Below are 19,473 nucleotides of genomic sequence, written 5' to 3'. Positions count from 1 at the left end.
ATGAGGCACACAGTGTGAATCTGTTAGTGATTATATCCATAATGAAATATGTGCCCAAATTTAGCAGCACAAAATCTAATACAATACGAAAGCCCGGCAGGCACCATCCTTACCATAATATATAGCCAACAGAGAAGGTACATATGGCGGCCAGTCCGCTGCTCCTGCTGGGATACGCGTGGTGTGATGTCCTCATCTCGATTAATATAAAGGGCAAAACCGTTGTGTGCTGCAAAAGAACAGAGACCAGGTGACACAGGTTCTTAGCATCAGCCCTCAACAGCTGTTTTGCCATCACTAGGAGAAAGGATAGTGTTATTTCCTAGTAAAAGTGCCTCAGCACTGACCAGTATATGGCTTGTCTAAGTGGTAGAATGGACATGAAAACATGTAGTCCGGCAATTGCTCCCCTGGTTTTTCTTCTGTATCTTAGTTTTTAAAACTGTATTTTCTTTATTCTCATTACAGGAAATTATAGAAAGATGTAAAGGGAACAAATTAGAATATAATAAAGGAATAAAAACAACCACTGTTCATATTTTGCTATACGTCCTTCCCCCCTCAACTTTTTGTTCATATTATTTATACACAATTAAGATCATACCGTGCATCCCATTTTATGTGGAATTACAGCATAAGAATTTTTGATATGAAATTTTAGAAATAATTTTAGAACATAAACCCTGACCAGAGCTGCTGAAAACTCCATTTTATGGATGGATCAACATTTTTCTATCTATCCATCTATTTATTTTTGACCTCACAACATGGCTTGCAGGATCTTAGTTTTCTGATAAGGGATGGAACCCAGGCCCCAGGAGTGAAAGCACTGAGTCCTAACCATTGGATCACCAGGGAATTCTGTGTACCAACACTTATTTAACTGATTTTTATTCTTGGTCATTAAGTAGTATAAGATTTTTCAATTTTTGCTTGAATAATTTTAATTTAAATAATTTTAAAGATATTCATTTTAAATCAATATCTTCTGTAGAAATTCTTGTTATTTCTTAACTGATGTATTGATGATTTACAATACATTATATTGGTGTCAGGTGTACAACATAGTGATTTAAATTATTTTCTTACAGTCAAAGGTTATGATTTTAAGGCTGTTGATACATAATGCCAAATTATGTGTGAACCAGCAGCAGGTTAGAAAAGAAGGCCATATTAGCTTGCAGAAAAGATGTTCTGGCTTGTACCAGCAGTGCATGGATTTAGATACGATGTTGGACGAGACACTCCAAAGAAGTTGCAGGGAATATCTCCACTTGTTTTTTGAACCCAGTGGCCACTCTAGATTCTCAGTTCAGTGGGCCAGGATAGGGATAAAACTTTTCCCCTCCATATGGTAAGAAGAAAGGAAGGTCAAGCACTTCTGACATTGAAATTTGGTGGAAAGACACAAGGGAAAAAGAGCTTCTTAGGTAAAACTGACTCAGGATATAAATTTACCTTCCTCCACTGTAGAGTTTTCCAAGAGTAAGAAGACGGTGGAACTGATAACTGAACCACCAGCAACTTTGAATTCTATTGAGGATACTCCTTAATGGTCATGAAAGAGGCTTTGTTCTGCTCTTGCTGTATAGTTTGCATGTTCTAGGAAAAGGCAGGAAACTGTATGTTATGATTTTCAAACTCTAATAAGTACTGTCACAAAATGGAACCAGGTGACAGGTAGACCTGGGCAGGAAAGACACAGTGGGGATAGCGAAGGGAACATCTTTGGAGCAACTCACTGTTTACATTCATAGAAAAAACAGGATATTGTAAGAAATGATAAGACACTGGCAATTCTTTGCTTTAAACTTTCTCTTCTACATAATTATTCTGACTGCCAATACATGGCAATTAGACTATGGTATGCCTATAATGTCAGGTGGGTGACTCCATAGTTGGGTGGCTTTATATTTCCTTATCCTTTGTTTCTCTGTTATTGTTTTAAATAATTAGTATAATTAGCTCTAAAGGGAACCACACAAAATGTACACGTGTTAATACAGAGATGGTACGTATTTTAAAGACCTATTTCATTGTTTTTTTTCCCCAGTATAATTTAGTCACCTCAGATAATGTTGGCCTGGAATTTCACCAACAATTTGAGATGCCAAAAATAGTTCTACTATAGTGATTTCATGTAAAAAGTCAAAAATATAGTTAGCAATAAGGCTGAGACTTCTCAGATCCCACGTAGAAGAAAAATCCCTGCAAATCAAATGTTTACTCTGAAGACAGTGGTGACTCTAATAGTCTGTGTGGGTTATAAAATGATATTATTTTTGACTTTTTAATATTAAATATATCTAAGCTCTACTTCTTACTCCATTGCATCACACTTAGTAAAAATTCACTCATTTTTCCATAAATTTGTATAAGTTCCAACCACTAATCTGAATATTTTTACCCAGTTAACATTATTTTACCAAGCCTATTTGCTGATCATCAGATGTCAAACCTGGAAAGGTTAACATGTCCTTTGGTGATGCCAGGCCAAAAAAAACCAAAAAACAAAACCTCTTTGAAAAATGAAAATCTCTCCAGGTCACTTCATTTCTGGCATCATCGCCATTAAAAAGGAGCTATTTCTTCCATCAGTGAGGACAAAAGATCTTTCTGTGGCTAGCTGTGCCCACGCCAGTTTTGACCAGGGGCAAATTCTATATGAGAGTAGTAACAGCTTATTATGTAGAATTTTCATGCACTAAAGAACGTATATCCTCTTTTCTAAAATTTTATAATGCAAATTATGTTTACTGATAAACATTACATATTAACAAAAGTAAAAATAGTGTAAAATATTTACAGCAAGTATAAATGTTTCTCTGCATGTAGCTAAAGTCTTATGACTAAAGAAAAGATTAAAAAAATCTATGAAAGGCCTTGTTGAACCTCTAAGTTACCTTTGGCAGCCAATTGTGACTCAAAATCTGTAGCAGCAAGAGGAGCAATTACTTCAGAAGTAGGGGTACAAGAAATTCAGTTCTAATCCACTCCCAGGCAACACTGTTTCAATGACTTAAGAACCAGGAAAGAAATATTCAGCTCCATTTAAGACCAAAGGTGCACAAGAGAGGTAAGCTTACATTTTGTTCACTGTGGTATTTGTAGCACTTAAAAAAGAGCCTAGCACATAGGAGGGGCCCAGTAAATATTTGTGGAGACCATTTAATCTTTGAAACAACATCCTAAATGAGAGTTACTAACTCTTTTCTGTAGATGGGATTAACAAAGACTCGGAAAATTTAACTGCATTTTAAAAAATTATTTATTTGTTGTTTTTGGTTGCGCTGGGTCTTCGTTGCTGTGTGCAGGCTTCATCGAGTTGCAGCGAGTGGGAGCTACTCTCTAGTATGGTGCGTGGGCTTCTTAACTGCAGTAGCTTCTCCTGTCACAGACTATGGGCTCTGGAGCCTGTGGGCTTCAGTAGGTGTGGCCCACCAGTTTAGTGGCCACCCCCAATCCCCCCCGGCATATGGAATCTTCCTGAACCAGGATCAAACCTGTGTCCCCTGCACTGGCAGGTGAATTCTTAAGCACTGGACCACCAGAGAAGTCCAAAGGCAATAACCGCTGTGCCCTACTAAGTAAGTCTACCAAGTGTTCAAGACCAGTTCTGTTTCCAAATTCCATGCTGTTTCATATATTAGAATTATGTCTTTAAAAGATATCAGAGATAAATCATGTTTGACTCAATAAGCTTGTAGCAGTACATGATTTAAGGTCACTTATGTTGTCTCTCAACAAACCAGAACTATTTTTTTGGTTAAGCCTCAATATAAACAAAAAGATTTTCACTGTGAGAAAACACATGTTACTAAATGAGTTCTTTCCTGTGACGTATAGGCAGTCAGAAGAGTATCAAGGAGGAAGGATACAAATACAAAGTGCTTGCTGCTGCTGCTGCTGCTAAGTCGCTTCAGTCGTGTCCGACTCTGTGCGACCCCATAGACGGCAGCCCACCAGGCTCCTCCGTCCATGGGATTTTCCAGGCAAGACTACTGGAGTGGGGTGCCATTGCCTTCTCCAATGCATGAAAGTGAAAAGTAAAAGTGAAGTCACTCGGTCGTGTCCGACTCTTAGCGACCCCATGGACTGCAGCCCACCAGGCTCCTCCGTCCATGGGATTTTCCAGGCAAGACTACTGGAGTGGGGTGCCATTGCCTTCTCAATGCATGAAAGTGAAAGTAAAAGTGAAGTCACTCGGTCGTGTCCGACTCTTAGCGACCCCATGGACTGCAGCCCACCAGGCTCCTCCGTCCATGGGATTTTCCAGGCAAGACTACTGGAGTGGGGTGCCATTGCCTTCTCCGACAAAGTTTCTACGAAAGTCAAAAGTCCTAATTCACTCCTGTCACATGCTACATGCTTTTTAAATAATTTTTATAGTCAATTCACTTTTTTTCCTTAAATAAATATATTTAAAGGAAAACTTACAAGGTTTATAAACTCTCCTAAATGGAATATATTAATAAAAGATAATCACAAAAACAAATAACAATGAAAACTAATTGATCTTGATAAATATTCAATAGACACGTTTGCCCGTTTGATTCCAAAGCCTGCTCTGTATGTGGTAAGTACGAGTGTTAGAATTAGAGGGGCACTAAAGACATGCATGTAGAGCTGGACAAAACTGACTGACTTAGTATGCATGTACAAAGACAAGCCAGAATGAAATAGAGACCCTTCTAAATGAAATCAGAAGGATTGAAAGATAACTGAGAGAGAATTACCTTTTCACCAGGTGATTCAATACTATTTAATGCCAGGGCCCTGTGCCCTTAAGTTATCTCAAATACCATCTGAGCCACACATCTATACCCTGGAACAGATTACCTGTAAACTGTACCTGTACCTTCTAAGTGCTGATTTGATTTAGCGGTGGCTGCGCAGGCACAGGAGGGCCAAGAGGAGCCACTCCATGTTCAAGGTCAGGAGGGGCGGCAGTGAGGAGATACCCCTCGTCCAAGGTAAGGAGCAGCGGCTGCGCTTTGCTGGAGCAGCCGTGAAGAGATACCCCACGTCCAAGGTAAGAGAAACCCAAGTAAGACGGTAGGTGTTGCAAGAGGGCATCAGAGGGCAGACACACTGAAACCATAATCCCAGAACATTAGTCAATCTAATCACACTAGGACCACAGCCTTGTCTAACTCAATGAAATTAAGCCATGCCCGTGGGGCAACCCAAGACGGGCAGGTCATGGTGGAGAGATCTGACAGAATGTGGTCCACTGGAGAAGGGAATGGCAAACCACTTCAGTATTCTTGCCTTGAGAACCCCATGAACAGTATGAAAAGGCAAAATGATAGGATACTGAAAGAGGAACTCCCCATGTCAGTAGGTGCCCAACATGCTACTGGAGATCAGTGGAGAAATAACTCCAGAAAGAATGAAGGGATGGAGCCAAAGCAAAAACAGGATGTGACTGGTGATGGAAGCAAGGTCCAATGCTGTAAAGAGCAATATTGCATAGGAACCTGGAATGTCAGGTCCATGAATCAAGGCAAATTGGAAGTGGTCAAACAAGAGATGAAAAGAGTGAATGTTGACATTCTAGGAATCAGCGAACTAAAATGGACTGGAATGGGTGAGTTTAACTCAGATGACCATTATATCTACTACTGCGGGCAGGACTCCCTTAGAAGAAATGGAGTAGCCACCATGGTCAACAAAAGAGTCCGAAATGCAGTACTTGGACGCAATCTCAAAAACGACAGAATGATCTCTGTTCGTTTCCAAGGCAAACCATTCAATATCACAGTAATCCAAGTCTATGCCCCAACCAGTAATGCTGAAAAAGCTGAAGTTGAATGGTTCTATGAAGACCTATAAGACCTTTTAGAACTAACACCCAAAAAAGATGTCCTTTTCATTATAGGGGACTGGAATGCAAAAGTAGGAAGTCAAGAAACACCTGGAGTAACAGGCAAATTTGGCCTTGGAATATGGAATGAAGCAGGGCATAGGCTAACAGAGTTTTGCCAAGAGAATGCACTGGTCATAGCAAACACCCTCTTCCAACAACACAAGAGAAGATTCTACACATGGACATCACCAGATGGTCAACACCAAAATCAGACTGATTATATTCTTTGCAGGCAAAGATGGAGAAGCTCTATACAGTCAGCAAAAACAAGACTGGGAGCTGACTGTGGCTCAGATCATGAACTCCTTATTGCCAAATTCAGACTGAAATTGAAGAAAGTAGGGAAAACCACTAAACCATTCAGGTATGACCTAAATCAAATCCCTTATGATTATACAGTGGAAGTGAGAAATAGATTTAAGGGACTAGATCTGATAGATAGAGTGCCTGATGAACTATGGACAGAGGTTCATGACATTGTACAGAAGACAGGGATCAAGACCATCCCCATGGAAAAGAAATGCAAAAAAGCAAAATAGCTGTCTGGGGAGGCCTTACAAATAGCTGTGAAAAGAAGAGAAGTGAAAAGCAAAGGAGAAAAGGAAAGATACAAGCATCTGAATGCAGAGTTCCAAAGAATAGTAAGGAGAGATAAGAAAGCCTTCCTCAGCGATCAGTGCAAAGAAATAGAGGAAAACAACAGAATGGGAAAGACTAGAGATCTCTTCAAGAAAATTAGAGATACGAAGGGAACATTTCATGCAAAGATGGGCTCGATAAAGAACAGAAATGGTATGGACCTAAGAGAAGCAGAAGATATGAAGAAGAGGTGGCAAGAATACACAGAAGAACTGCACAAAAAGATCTTCACGACCCAGATAATCACGATGGTGTGATCACTCACCTAGAGCCAGACATCCTGGAATGTGAAGTCAAGTGGGCCTTAGAAAGCATCACTACGAACAAAGCTAGTGGAGGTGATGGAATTCCAGTTGAGCTATTTCAAATCCTGAAAGATGATGCTGTGAAAGTGCTGCACTCAATATGCCAGCAAATTTGGAAAACTTAGCAGTGGCCACAGGACTGTAAAAGGTCAGTTTTCATTCCAACCCCAAGGAAACGCAATGCCAAAGAATGCTCAAACTACCGCACAATCGCACTCATCTCACACGCTAGTAAAGTAATGCCACAATTCTCCAAGCTAGGTTTCAGCAATACGTGAACTGTGAACTTCCTGATGTTCAAGCTGGTTTTAGAAAAGGCAGAGGAACCAGAGATCAAATTGCCAACATCCGCTGGATCATTGAAAAAGCAAGAGAGTTCCAGAAAAACATTTATTTCTGCTTTATTGACTATGCCAAAGCCTTTGACTGTGTGGATCACAATAAGCTGTGGAAAATTCTGAAAGAGATGGGAATACCAGACCACCTGATCTGCCTCTTGAGAAACCTATACGCAGGTCAGGAAGCAACAGTTAGAACAGGACATGGAACAACAGACTGGTTCCAAATAGGAAAAGGAGTACGTCAAGGCTGTATATTGTCATCCTGCTTATTTAACTTATATGCAGAGTACATCATGAGAAACGCTGGGCTGGAAGAAGCACAAGCTGGAATCAAGATTGCCGGGAGAAATATCAATAACCTCAGATAGGCAGATGACACCACCCTTATGGCAGAAAGTGAAGAGGAACTCAAAAGCCTCTTGATGAAAGTGAAAGAGGAGAGTGAAAAAGTTGGCTTAAAGCTCAACATTCAGAAAACGAAGATCATGGCATCTGGTCCCATCACTTCATGGGAAATAGATGGGGAAACAGTGTCAGACTTTATTTTTTTGGGCTCCAAAATCACTGCAGATGGTGACTGCAGCCATTAAATTAAAAGATGCTTTCTCCTTGGAAGGAAAGTTATGACCAAGCTAGACAGCATATTTAAAAGCAGAGACATTATTTTGCCAACAAAGGTCCATCTAGTCAAGGCTATGGTTTTTCCAGTAGTCATGTATGGATGTGAGAGTTGGACTGTGAAGAAAGCTGAGTGCCAAAGAATTGATGCTTTTGAACTGTGGTGTTGGAGAAGACTCTTGAGAGTCCCTTGGACTGCAAGGAGATCCAACCAGTCCATTCTGAAGGAGATCAGCCCTGGGATTTCTTTGGAAGGAATGATGCTAAAGCTGAAACTCCAGTACTTTGGCCACCTCATGCGAAGAGTTGACTCATTGGAAAAGACTGATGCTGGGAGGGATTGGGGGCAGGAGGAGAAGGAGATGACAGAGGATGAGATGGCTGGATGGCATCACCGACTCAATGGACATGAGTTTGAATGAACTCCGGGAGCTGGTGATGGACAGGGAGGCTTGGCGTGCTGCAGTTCATGGGGTCGCAAAGAGTCGGACACAACTGAGCGACTGAACTGAATGGTGCTTTTGCCAGAAAAAATGGAGAAACAGATGAGTAGGAAGTTTAGGTATGGATGGAGGAACTTAATGGTATTTAAGAAGATTTAAAAAAACGGATTTATATAACACAAGAAGGGTCTGGACTTGCTATGGGGAAAATACTTTATTTGTGATGGCATTTGGTAATCTATAAACTAAAGGAAAGTTTTATAATAAACTTTCCTGCAGAATAAATAGAAGGATTAAAATACATGCTGTGTGATGGTACAAAAGTAGAGCAGATGAATTAGGAGACTGCTCAAGATTACTTTAAAGTTCTAGCATCTGTGGTTATAGTCAGAATGTGTAATACATAAAATATTAAATAAAATTTGAAGACTTTCACCTTCCATTTATTTGGTCTTTCTCCTGGTTTCCAAAATATATAGATATTTAAAGAGAGCATTAAAAAAAATTTTATTTGGCTGCCCTGGGTCTTAGCTGCAGCATATGGGATCCAGTTCCCTGAGCAGTGATCAAACCCAGGCCCCCCCTGCATGGGGACCACAGAGTCTCAGCCCACTAGACCACCAAGGAAGTCCCCAAAATATTTTTTTTAATAGAAAGGTACTGTTTCCATAGCATATAACATGGATTAAAAATCATTTCAATGGACATTGGGGCACATTTACCTTTTCAAATAACTAGTCATAGAAACAACTTAAATGACCAGTGATGGAGGAATGGATAAAGAAAATGTGGTCTGTATATACCGTATATACTGTGGAATACTGTGCTATGCTGTGCTTACTCGCTCAGTTGTGTCCAACTCTTTCTGACCCCATGGACTTATAGCCTGCCAGGCTCCTCTGTCCCTGGGGATTCTCAGGCAAGAATACTGGAGTGGGTAGCCATTCCCTTCTCCAGGGGAACTTCCTGATCCAGGAATCGAACCCAGGTCACCCGCACTGCAAGTGGATTCTTTACCAGCTAAGCCACCAGGGAAGCCCAAGAATACTGGAGTGGGTAACCTATGCCTTCTTCAGGGGAACTTCCTGATCCAGGAATTGAACTGGGGTGTCCTGCATTGCAGGTGGATTCTTTACCAGCTGAGCTACCAGGAAAGTCCATCGCTTAAATATTGGATCTTAAAAAAATGGTACAAATGAACCTATTTACAAAACAGAAATAGAGTCATATATGTAGAAAAAAATTTATGGTTACCAAAGGGGAAGGGTGAACAGGGATAAATTGGGAGATTGTATATATTTTGACATATACACACTACTATGTATAAGGCAACTGAGTGGAATGTATAAAACAAAGAACTAATAAGAACCTACTGTACAGTACAGGGGACTCTACACAATACTCTGTAATGACCTACATGGGAACAGAATCCAAAAACAGTGAATATATGTATATGTGTTGACATAACTGCCTCACTTTGCTGTACAGTGACACAGGACTGGAAAAGGTCAGTTTTCACTCCAACCCCAAAGAAAGGCAATGCCAAAGAATGCTCAAACTACCACACAGTTGCATTCATCTCACATGCTAGTAAAGTAATGCTCAAAATTCTCCAAGCCAGGCTTCAACATTATGTGAACCATTAACTTTCAAATGTTCAAGCTGGATTTAGAAAAGGCAGAGGAACCAGAGATCAAATTGCCAACATCTGCTGGATCGTCAAAAAAGCAAGAGCGTTCCAGGAAAACATCTACTTCTGCTTTTTTGTCTATGCCAAAGCCTTTGAGTGTGTGGATCACAACAAACTGTGGGAAATTCTGAAAGAGATGGGAATACCAGACCATCTGACCTGCCTCCTGAGAAATCTGAATGCAGGTTAAGAAGGAACAGTTAGAACTGGACATGGAAAAACAGAGTGGTTCCAAATAGGGAAAGGAGTATGTCAAGGCTGTATATTGTCACCTTGCTTATTTATCTTTTATCCAGAGTACATCATAAGAAATGCTGGGCTAGATGAAGCACTAGCTGGAATCAAGATTGCTGGGAGAAATATCAATAACCTCAAATATGCAGATGACACCACCCTTATGACAGAAAGTGAAAAATAACTAAAGAGCCTCTTGATGAAAGTGAAAGAGGAGACTGAAAAAGTTGGCTTAAAGCTCAACATTCAGAAAACGAAGATCATGGCATCTGGTCCCATCACTTCATGGCAACAGATGAGAAAACAATGAAAACAGTGAGCGACTTTATTATTTTGGGCTCCAAAATCACTGCAGATGGTGATTGCAGCCATGAAATTAAAAGACACTTGCTCCTTGGAGGAAAAGCTATGACCAACCTAGCATATTAAAAAGCAAAGACATTACTTTGTCAATAATGGTCAGTCTAGTTAAGGCTATGGTTTTTCCAGTAGTCATGTATAGATGTGAGAGCTGGACTACAAAGAAAGCTGAGCACCGAAGAATTGATGCTTTTGAACTATGGTGTTGGAGAAGACTCTTGAGAGTCCCTTGGACTGCAAGGAGATTCAGCCAGTCCATCCTAAAGGAAATCAGTCCTGACTATTCATTGGAAGGACTGATGCTAGAGCTGAAACTCCAACCCTTTGGCTACCTGATGCTAAAACTGACTCATTGGAAAAGACCCTGATGCTGGGAAAGATTGATGGCAGGAGGAGAAGGGGTCGACAGAGGATGAGATGGTTGGATGGCATCATTGACTCTATGGACATGAGTTTGAATAAGCTCTGGGAGATGGTGATGGATTAGGAACCCTGGTGTGCTACAGTGCATGGGGTCACAAAGAGTCGGACGTGACTGAGCGACTGAACTGATGATGATGCAGAAACTAACACAATGTTGTAAATCAACTACATGTTAATATGAATTTAAAAAGACACACACAAAAAAGGTTTTCTTCCTTGGAAGCAAAAACGTCTTTTGAACATGAGGGGTTCCAGACCATCCCTTGCCTAGCTGGATAACGAGAGAGCTGGCCATCCTCTGTCCACTGATTTGCATCAGTAGGGCACAGGCAGACCTTTGGGAATGTTCTCAAGGTAACGGATGCATCAAATCGCTGTCTGAGCTAGCTAAAAATGAGACTGCTGGGGATGTCTGGCTTGCTGGATTCCAGTGGCGTAGTGCTCATGGTGGTCCCCATGTGAGTAGAACACAGTTCTTCCCCTCATGATTGTCAGGATAGGTTTTCTTATATTCTACGACAAATTTTGATCATAAATAAAAAATTGAAGGATGGCTGTGTGTGTGTGTGTGTTTGGAACCCCTGCATTCTTGTGGGTACTTGGCTGCAGGCAGGGTGAGAGATGTGATCAGACTTGCCTGGGAGCAAGGGGTGAGGGACAGTCCTTATGATATCCTAGCAATTGACTGCTGTTGCTGTTCAGTCACTCAGTCATGTCTGACTCTTGTGACTCAATGGACTGTACCCTGCCAGGCTCCTCTGTCTATGGAATATTCCAAGGCATGAATACTGGAGTGGGTTGCCATTTCCTACTCCAGGGGATCTTCCCCATCCAGGAATTGAACCTGCGTCTCTTGCATCTCCTGCATTGGCAGATGGATTGTTTGTCACTGAACCACCAGGGAAACCCTCATAAATTATAAATAAAAATAATACGGAAAACAGCTCTAGGATACAGAAGGCATACACTCCATATTTTAACATGAATATTTTGTTCCTTTGCTCTGCCACCCCTTAACCAGACTAAAAGGGGATTAAAATAGAAATTTCTGTGCTGTCATAAAGCAACAAGGAATTTCCAACTTTGAAGTTAAAGCCCATTGTATTAGCAAAACATGATCTAAAACGATAGGAAGGGTGATATGAGAAAGACTGGCCCCCTCCAAAAAAAAGTCGCAAAACACTGACAGATTCTAACCTTTGCAAAGCTTCTGGGCTCTCCAAATAAGGCAAACGTTTGATGAACACAGAGAAAAGCAGCGCTGGGTGGGGCATGCGCAGAACTGGGGTGGGGCTGCTCCTGGAGCAACCATAAATTCAGTCAGTGGATGTGCCCAGATGGCAATGTCAAACCGGGCAGCTTGGAAACAAAGCTGAGGCAGGCTCTAAAAATCCTTAATTTTAAACTCTGAAAACCGAACCAAATGCTTTCTCTTGCCACCAAAAACTGTCATTATTAACTTTATTAATTGGTCAGCTCAAAATCTGCCACCTTCCCTCACTCTCTTCACAATAGGGATATTTTGGTGTGTTTTTTATCCTCAGTAGTTTCCAGTCTCTAGGAGTCAAATGGAACCTCCCCGTGTCAGGGGCCTCCCTCTCCTGAGAGCTAAGGTGCTGGCTTTAACGTGGTCACACCAGCACAATATGATACAGAATCTCCCCAGAAACACCAGAGCCTTTGAAATTGTGCCTTTTCTCTGTGGAGCTGGATACCTGTCACCGCTGGCTCTCAAACTGTCCGAGATACGCTTACACAGGCTTCTCAGAATGAGGTTAGAAATGTGACCCAGGGTCAGAAACGTAGATTCAGATGGAACCAATATTTCTTGAGTGTCAGTATGTTCCAGGCACTTCTAAAATGCTTTATGGACTCAATACTAAATTTGGGACTCATCCAGTTCTAACATTAGCCCCAGCAGCTCTTAGGATATGGTTTTAATAATTAGGCCAAATAAACAAAACAGAGTCATGCATTGAACCAAGACATGCGTATCTTTGCAATTAAAAGCAAATGATGCATCACAGAAACAATTAACACTGGTACAGTGGTACCAGGCTACGATTTCTGCATTTAAAAAGCACTTTCAATATGACTCGAGGGAAGTTAGTACCTCCTGCTGAGTCTTGCTAGTGAAGGTATCCACAAAGTGCCGAGGCTCTGTGGCATTACTGGAAAGCTCCAGAGTGGTGCCTTCTTTTCAGCCCAGCAGCCTGTGGGCCACTAAAAGGAATTTTGTGAATGTGGTTCCAGAAATAACCCATGTCGTATCTTAAAAGGTAAGAGTGACTTGGAAGTGACCCCATAGTCACTTGTTCCATGAACATTTCACAATTAGTATCTGTGGTTCGCACAGAATAGCAATGTGAGGATGACTGGTCTGAGATGATCAAGTGATTACAACATGATGTGCTACACACAGATGTGCACACTCAGGAGAGTGCAACAACTGGTGTAGATGTGCACACTCGGGACGGTGCAACGATTGGGGTGACCTGGTCTGCTGGGGTAGGTTGAGGGAAAGCTTCACACACCAGAAGACATTTCAATTGGGTGTTTACATGTGACTAGGGCTTCACAAGTAGAAGAAAGGGCACAGGAAGAAGTTCATTTTCCAGCTCAAGAAGAAGAAAAGATGTAAAGGCACCGTACAGACCACTAAGGAACCATCACCATGTCACAGGACATGAAAGAGCACGAAGAATGATGTCTGGACAGCTGAGGTGGGCAGAAGCCAAATTGTGCAGTATTTTTACATGGACTCTGTTTTTGTAAGCAGCAGAGGTAGCTCTACTTAAATTCCTCCATACAGCTGGAAGTGCACGGACGTAGGAGAAACATATTTGGGTATTGATAGTAGAAAGGGCAATATACTTTGGCCACTTGATCCAAAGAGCTGACTCATTGGAAAAGACCCTGATGCTGGGAAAGATTTGAAGGCAAAAGAAGCAGGTGGCAGTGCACGAGATGGTTAGATGGCATCACCAGCTCAATGGACATGAATCTGAGCAAACTCCGGGAGATAGTGAAGGACAGGGGAGCTTGGCAGGGTCTCAGAGAGTTGGACATGACTTAGCGACTGAACAATAATAAAGCAGAAAGGGCAAGCTGTAGGCAGGATGGAGGACAGACTGCAGAGAGGAGAGATTTGTCTACAGACAACGGTCCTCTCTCCTTCCTTCCCTTTGTCCTGCCCGCTCTTTCCTCAAGGCAGGAACCTGACTCTCTCCATGACTTTCTTCTAGGTCTTCCTCAGCCTCCTCTCTCCCTTACCTCTCTACAGCTTCCTCACCTACAGTTTCCCCCTCTTTACTTCTCTTTTACTTTAATAATTGCCATACTACTGGAAAACAGTACAAGGGAAAGACTAAAAAAGAAATCTGGTTTTCATTTTATTATTATTTTATTGGAGTGTAATTATTTTATAATGTTGTGTTAGTTTCTGCTGTGCATTGAAAAAGTTCTGGCAAACATATATGATAGGTTAAACAAGCCAATGACTTCATTCATCTCTGTCTTATGTTGCTTCCCCCATCATTCATTATGTGCAGAAACACTGCATATACAGTAATAAGAATGTTTATCATTTCCTAAGCTTCTAATACAAGCTCAGTTTTATATTCTAAACATTTCTAATCAGCATTATATTTAATTCTTAGAGCAACTCTAATTAAACATATTTTCATCTCCATTTTATAAATGGAGAAGTGAAGGAACAGAGGGATGAACTTGTCAGAGGTTACACAGAAGTAGGCAATGGTGTAGCCAGCCTTAGACCTCAGATCTGTGAGTGTGAAAGTCACTCAGTCATGTCCGACTCTTCGTGACCTAATGGACTGTAGCCCGCCAGGCTTCTCTGTCCATGGGATTCTCCAGGCAAGAATACTGGCATGGGTAGCTGTTCCCTTCTCCAGGGGATCTTCCCAACTCAGGGATTGAACCCAGGTCTCCCGCATTGCAGGTGGATTCTTTACCATCTGAGCCATCAGGGAAACCTAAGAATACTGGAGTGGGTAGCCTATATCCCTTCTCCAGGGGATCTTCCCAACCCAGGAATTGAACCGGGGTCTCCTGCATTGCAGGTGGATTCTTTACCAGCAGAGATACCAGGGAAGTTTGTAGACCTCAGATCTACTAGGCTCCAAATCTGTGTTTTTTCCTGAGTGACACATACTGCTCCCCGAACTAGCTTGTTTGTTCATTCACTCAATTAAAAGCTTACTGTACTCCTGTCATGGGCAATTCACGATTTCATGTATTTAAATATATTCCAGGATAGAGGAGACAAGGATCGTTGCCCCAACGGATGGCTGTTCTCAGGAGTGCATTTCAATTTTGTTGTTGTTGTTCAGTTGCTATGTTGTGTCTGATTCTTTGTGACCTCATGGACCGTAGCACACCAGGCATTTCAATTAGGCAAATACAAATGTGGCGTCTCTCAGCTCAGAAAAGTCATTAGGACTGCATAAGTATTATATGAGATTCTGTAGTAAAAGTGATTTATACACTACATGCAAAAATAACTGAGGGAGATTTTGGGAGATCTCTCACTTAAGACAAATTGCTAAATGATATTGTCTAATACCTACTGCATGCCAGTCCTCTATGTGGATTCAATTCAGTCGCTCAGTCATGTCCAACTCTTTGCAACCCCATGGACTGCAGCGTACCAGGCTTCCCTGGCCATCACCAACTCCCAGAGTTTGCTCAAACTCATGTCCAAAGTCATTTATATCTTACAGTGATCCTCTGAGGCATATGTTTACATCAATTCTGTTTTACAAAAATCGAGGCACAGGGAAGTTGACAAAGTTGCTCTGGGTTCACCAACTGGAAGGTAGTGGGTTTGGGCTTAGACTTGGGCAGTTTGGCTTTCGGACTTATTCTTGAACTGTGATGCTCTATTGCCTGTGAAGTCCTTGGGAAGACCTGAGGATTGAGAATGGTCAGTGGAAAAACGGAGACAAGGAACTGATGCTCTTGGTCTCTTGATTGTGCCTGGGAGGAGGAGCCTGGCCCTTCCCTCACCCACCCATTCACCTTATGGGGCTTCAAGGGCTGAAGGATGAGGGGCCTCTACACCCAAGGTTAAAAGGGAGACTCAGAACAGACTTCCCATTCATGTTTGGGGGTAAATCTCATGGGTACCAAGAGCCTCAGGTAGGCAGAGAGAAAGGACTAAGAATAACCGCAGTCCACTGACACAGGCAGGCACTGAGGTGCTACCGGCGGCTGTTTCTTGTCTTTTCTTTGGCCTCAGTTCAGTTCAGTTCAGTCGCTTAGTCATGTCTGACTCTGCGACCCCATGAACTGCTGCACGCCAGGCCTCCCTGTCCATCACCAACTCCTGGAATCCACCCAAACCCATGTCTATTGAGTCGGTGATGCCATTGAACCATCTCATCCTCTGTCGTCCCCTTCTCCTCCTGCCCTCAATCTTTCCCAGCATTAGGGTCTTTTCAAATGAGTCAGCTCTTCACATCAGGTGGCCAAAGTATTGGAGTTTCAGCTTCAACATCAGTTCTTCCAATGAACACCCAGGACTGCTCTCCTTTAGGATGGACTGGTTGGATAAATGTATTTGGAAAGCATTTTAGTGGGTGGGTTGAAGAGGAATGGAAGGAAGAGTAATGGGAGACATATTAGAGGTAGAAGGTGAGGCGAATGAGATTTAATCAGGTGTTCTTGTCATCAGGAAAACTTCCAACACCCTTAAAGCTCAGGACACACTGTCAGGTTGAGGGAGCAGGTACAGAAAAACAAAACTCATTCTGAGAAGCACTCTGAAATTAAAAAGAACTGGCAAAATAAGAAAGTAAGACTTTAATGTCATTCATATGCTTCTCTAAAATTATTTTGAGCTCCATAGAAATATGCATCCAAGTCCATCAGCATCCTCTACTGTTAGGGCATTATTCTGACCACTTGATTCCCTTCTCTGAAACCTTCTCACTCTCTTCAGAACAAAGTCCGAGTTTCTTACCACTGCCTTCAGAGACACATCCCATCTACTGGACTCAGCTGGCTTTTCTAGACTAATCTCACACATTTTGTACTGGCAACTTTACTGTTCCACCAAAAGACCTTTCATGGCCAGGCCTTTGCTCACGCTCTTTTCTCTGATTATAATTCTCTGATATTTGGGAGCTTCTCTTTAGTCCACACCGAAGGCATGGTCATTTTCTGCTTATCAGAGAATCATCCCTCACAGATCTCTGCTGCTTCACAGTTAAGTTGGGCAGTGGGACTAGTTCTGGTCAATAGGCTATTATTAACAAGAGTGATGTGGACGCTTCTAGGTTGATGCCGGTGTGAAGATACTGAGTATCAATAGGCCACAGAATGCTACAGTGGACACAAAGGAAGGGGAGCACCGTGAGGCGTGGGGAACTTCTTTAGGGAGAAGGGACAAGCTCTACTGACCACTGTAGACTTCACCCCTGCTCTGAACAGGCGACTTAACAGTGCTGCAACAAACCTTTGTTCAAGGACCACGAAAATATGATTTTCCCCTAGGTAAGCCCTGTTTTCCATTAGTTTTAACATTAAAAAAAAACCTGGCAATTTAAGATGAATAAAAAATAAATTCCTAGATGCAGTATATAAGTGCATTAAAAATACCTTCATCTTGAAGGGACAAAAAATAAAATTTTCCATTACAGATAGGAACGGGACTACTTTGCCCCAAATCATATTCATCTGGTACTAAATCACCTAACTAAAGCTGAAGCTAAACAGTCACAAAATACAGAGAGGCATTAATTTTTTGAAGTGAGAAAATAGTAACACATTTTCATCAACTTTGGTAATTTCCCTGCATTCCTCTACCGCAATGCATAAGCATATTTCAGCCATCCCAAAGAAGCTTCTTCACCGAGTCTTCAAATACAATGATTTCAAATGGTTTTCATTTAGCCTTGTTTATGATAAAATAAATGTTATTCTGATTGATTGGCAAATATCTACCAGCAGCTATAGGAGCAATTATGTTTGACATGAAGACGTTATAAAATCTATAACCCAAACCTTTAAAGCCCTATTTGAAAATGTCAAATTTGACTTATGAGAACCAGTTATAATCCAGCTTCACGCAAAAAGCATTAAGTTAATGCTGGAGCAAAGTACTGTGGCCAAGTGTGCGCTGGCATAATTAATCAGGGATGTTTCAGAAAAGAATCGTCTCCAAGAGGTTATTGATTTACTGTCACGACACGTTTTTCTTACGGCTGCGCTGGTGCTCTGGAGCCGGGATGCACTGGCATGCATTTTTCAGTGACTAGGCCTTGATCTGTCCTCCTGGAATCCTGCCATCCTCACTGACATCTGCAAACACTCACATTTGACAGCCTCATGCCTGAGCCTGGTGGCTTCCAAGTTGATTAGGATTAGTTCAGAGGGGTTTTGGACTAGACTGAATGTAATCGAAAGCAGAGAGCCGTGAATCTCCAGAGGGTGACATGCACCCTGCCAATGGCATCATGTTAATAGAGTGTGCATATGCATACACACACATACATGCAAACACACACATATGCACACACCATAAGGCATATGCAAACCCATCCATGAATACACACATGCATACACCCACACACACCTGTGCACGCACACACACACACACACCCACCCATGTGAACATACATGCAAATGCACAGATACAACAACATACTTAAGGAATGGGGAAGATTTCAGTTTTAATCTTTAAATTTATCTCTATTTTTCAAAATATATATATATATATATTTATTTATTTGGTTGCTCCAGGTCTCAGTTGTAGCACGTGGGATCTAGTTTCCTGACCAAGTATCAAACCCGAGCCCCCTGCATTGGGAGCATGGAGGCTTAGCCACTGGATCACCAGGGAAGTCTGGAAATTTATTTCTATGATCTATTAAACTAAATTCAAGCTTTTTCAGAAGCACTATTTAACATGCATAAAAGTAGCTGTGATTTAGCTCTTTTTCACAATCATTCCATGACATAAGGTAATACTGTCAGAGGAGACTTTACAGCATCAAGTATTTAAACATTCTCCCAAAGATTACAAGGGAAAGTCAAGGGAGAAAGGCAATTTAGCTCAGAGCACAAAACGTTTTATCTGTAGCCTCTTAATTTGACTTTGCAAACAGAAAAGGACACACTTTCTACTCAGAGCAATGCTGGTTGTTATAGTCGTGTGGGTGGTCGGACAGTAGGTACTGGGGGGAGGGGGGCCTCTAGGAAATGGATAACATCTCTGTTGCCCTGTGCACACAGCACATCAAGTTCACTGCTCCTTCTAGGCCTTTGTTCAAGCAGTCATTCCCTGCACAGTCTCGTCTTGCTTAGGCTGTACTGATGATTAAGTAGCCAGCACTGAATCTAGACTCTAGTGGCTGCACAGGCTCTGCTTGCTGTGGAGAGATGGAGAGAAGGCAGGACCAGGAAGCCATTCACCAGTAGAGGGCTATATAACTTTGAGCCAACAGGGGTCCCTCTGGACCCCAGGCTCTTCATCTCTAAGAGTCTGCAGCAGCTGAGAGAAGGGATCCTGCACAGGTCAGGTTCCCTG

The 19,473-nt window shown here is 41.9% G+C and overlaps 1 protein-coding gene across 3 annotated transcripts in view; it reads right to left on the bottom strand.

The window, feature by feature from the left end:
• Positions 1-19,473, bottom strand: part of AIG1 (androgen induced 1) — a 271,524-nt gene that overhangs the window by 40,659 nt on the left and 211,392 nt on the right. For all 3 annotated transcript variants that reach the window (XM_061428165.1, XM_061428167.1, XM_061428166.1), the window contains exon 4: positions 114-229. In XM_061428165.1, the coding sequence (XP_061284149.1) occupies positions 114-229 (116 nt within the window). The remainder of the gene's footprint in view (positions 1-113; positions 230-19,473) is intronic.

This window comes from Bos javanicus, chromosome 9, assembly GCF_032452875.1.
Source record: "Bos javanicus breed banteng chromosome 9, ARS-OSU_banteng_1.0, whole genome shotgun sequence".
In the NCBI taxonomy this organism is placed as follows: domain Eukaryota; kingdom Metazoa; phylum Chordata; class Mammalia; order Artiodactyla; family Bovidae; genus Bos; species Bos javanicus.
The sequence above is the reverse complement of the archived record's forward strand: the minus strand, read 5'-3'. Positions and strand labels throughout refer to the sequence as shown.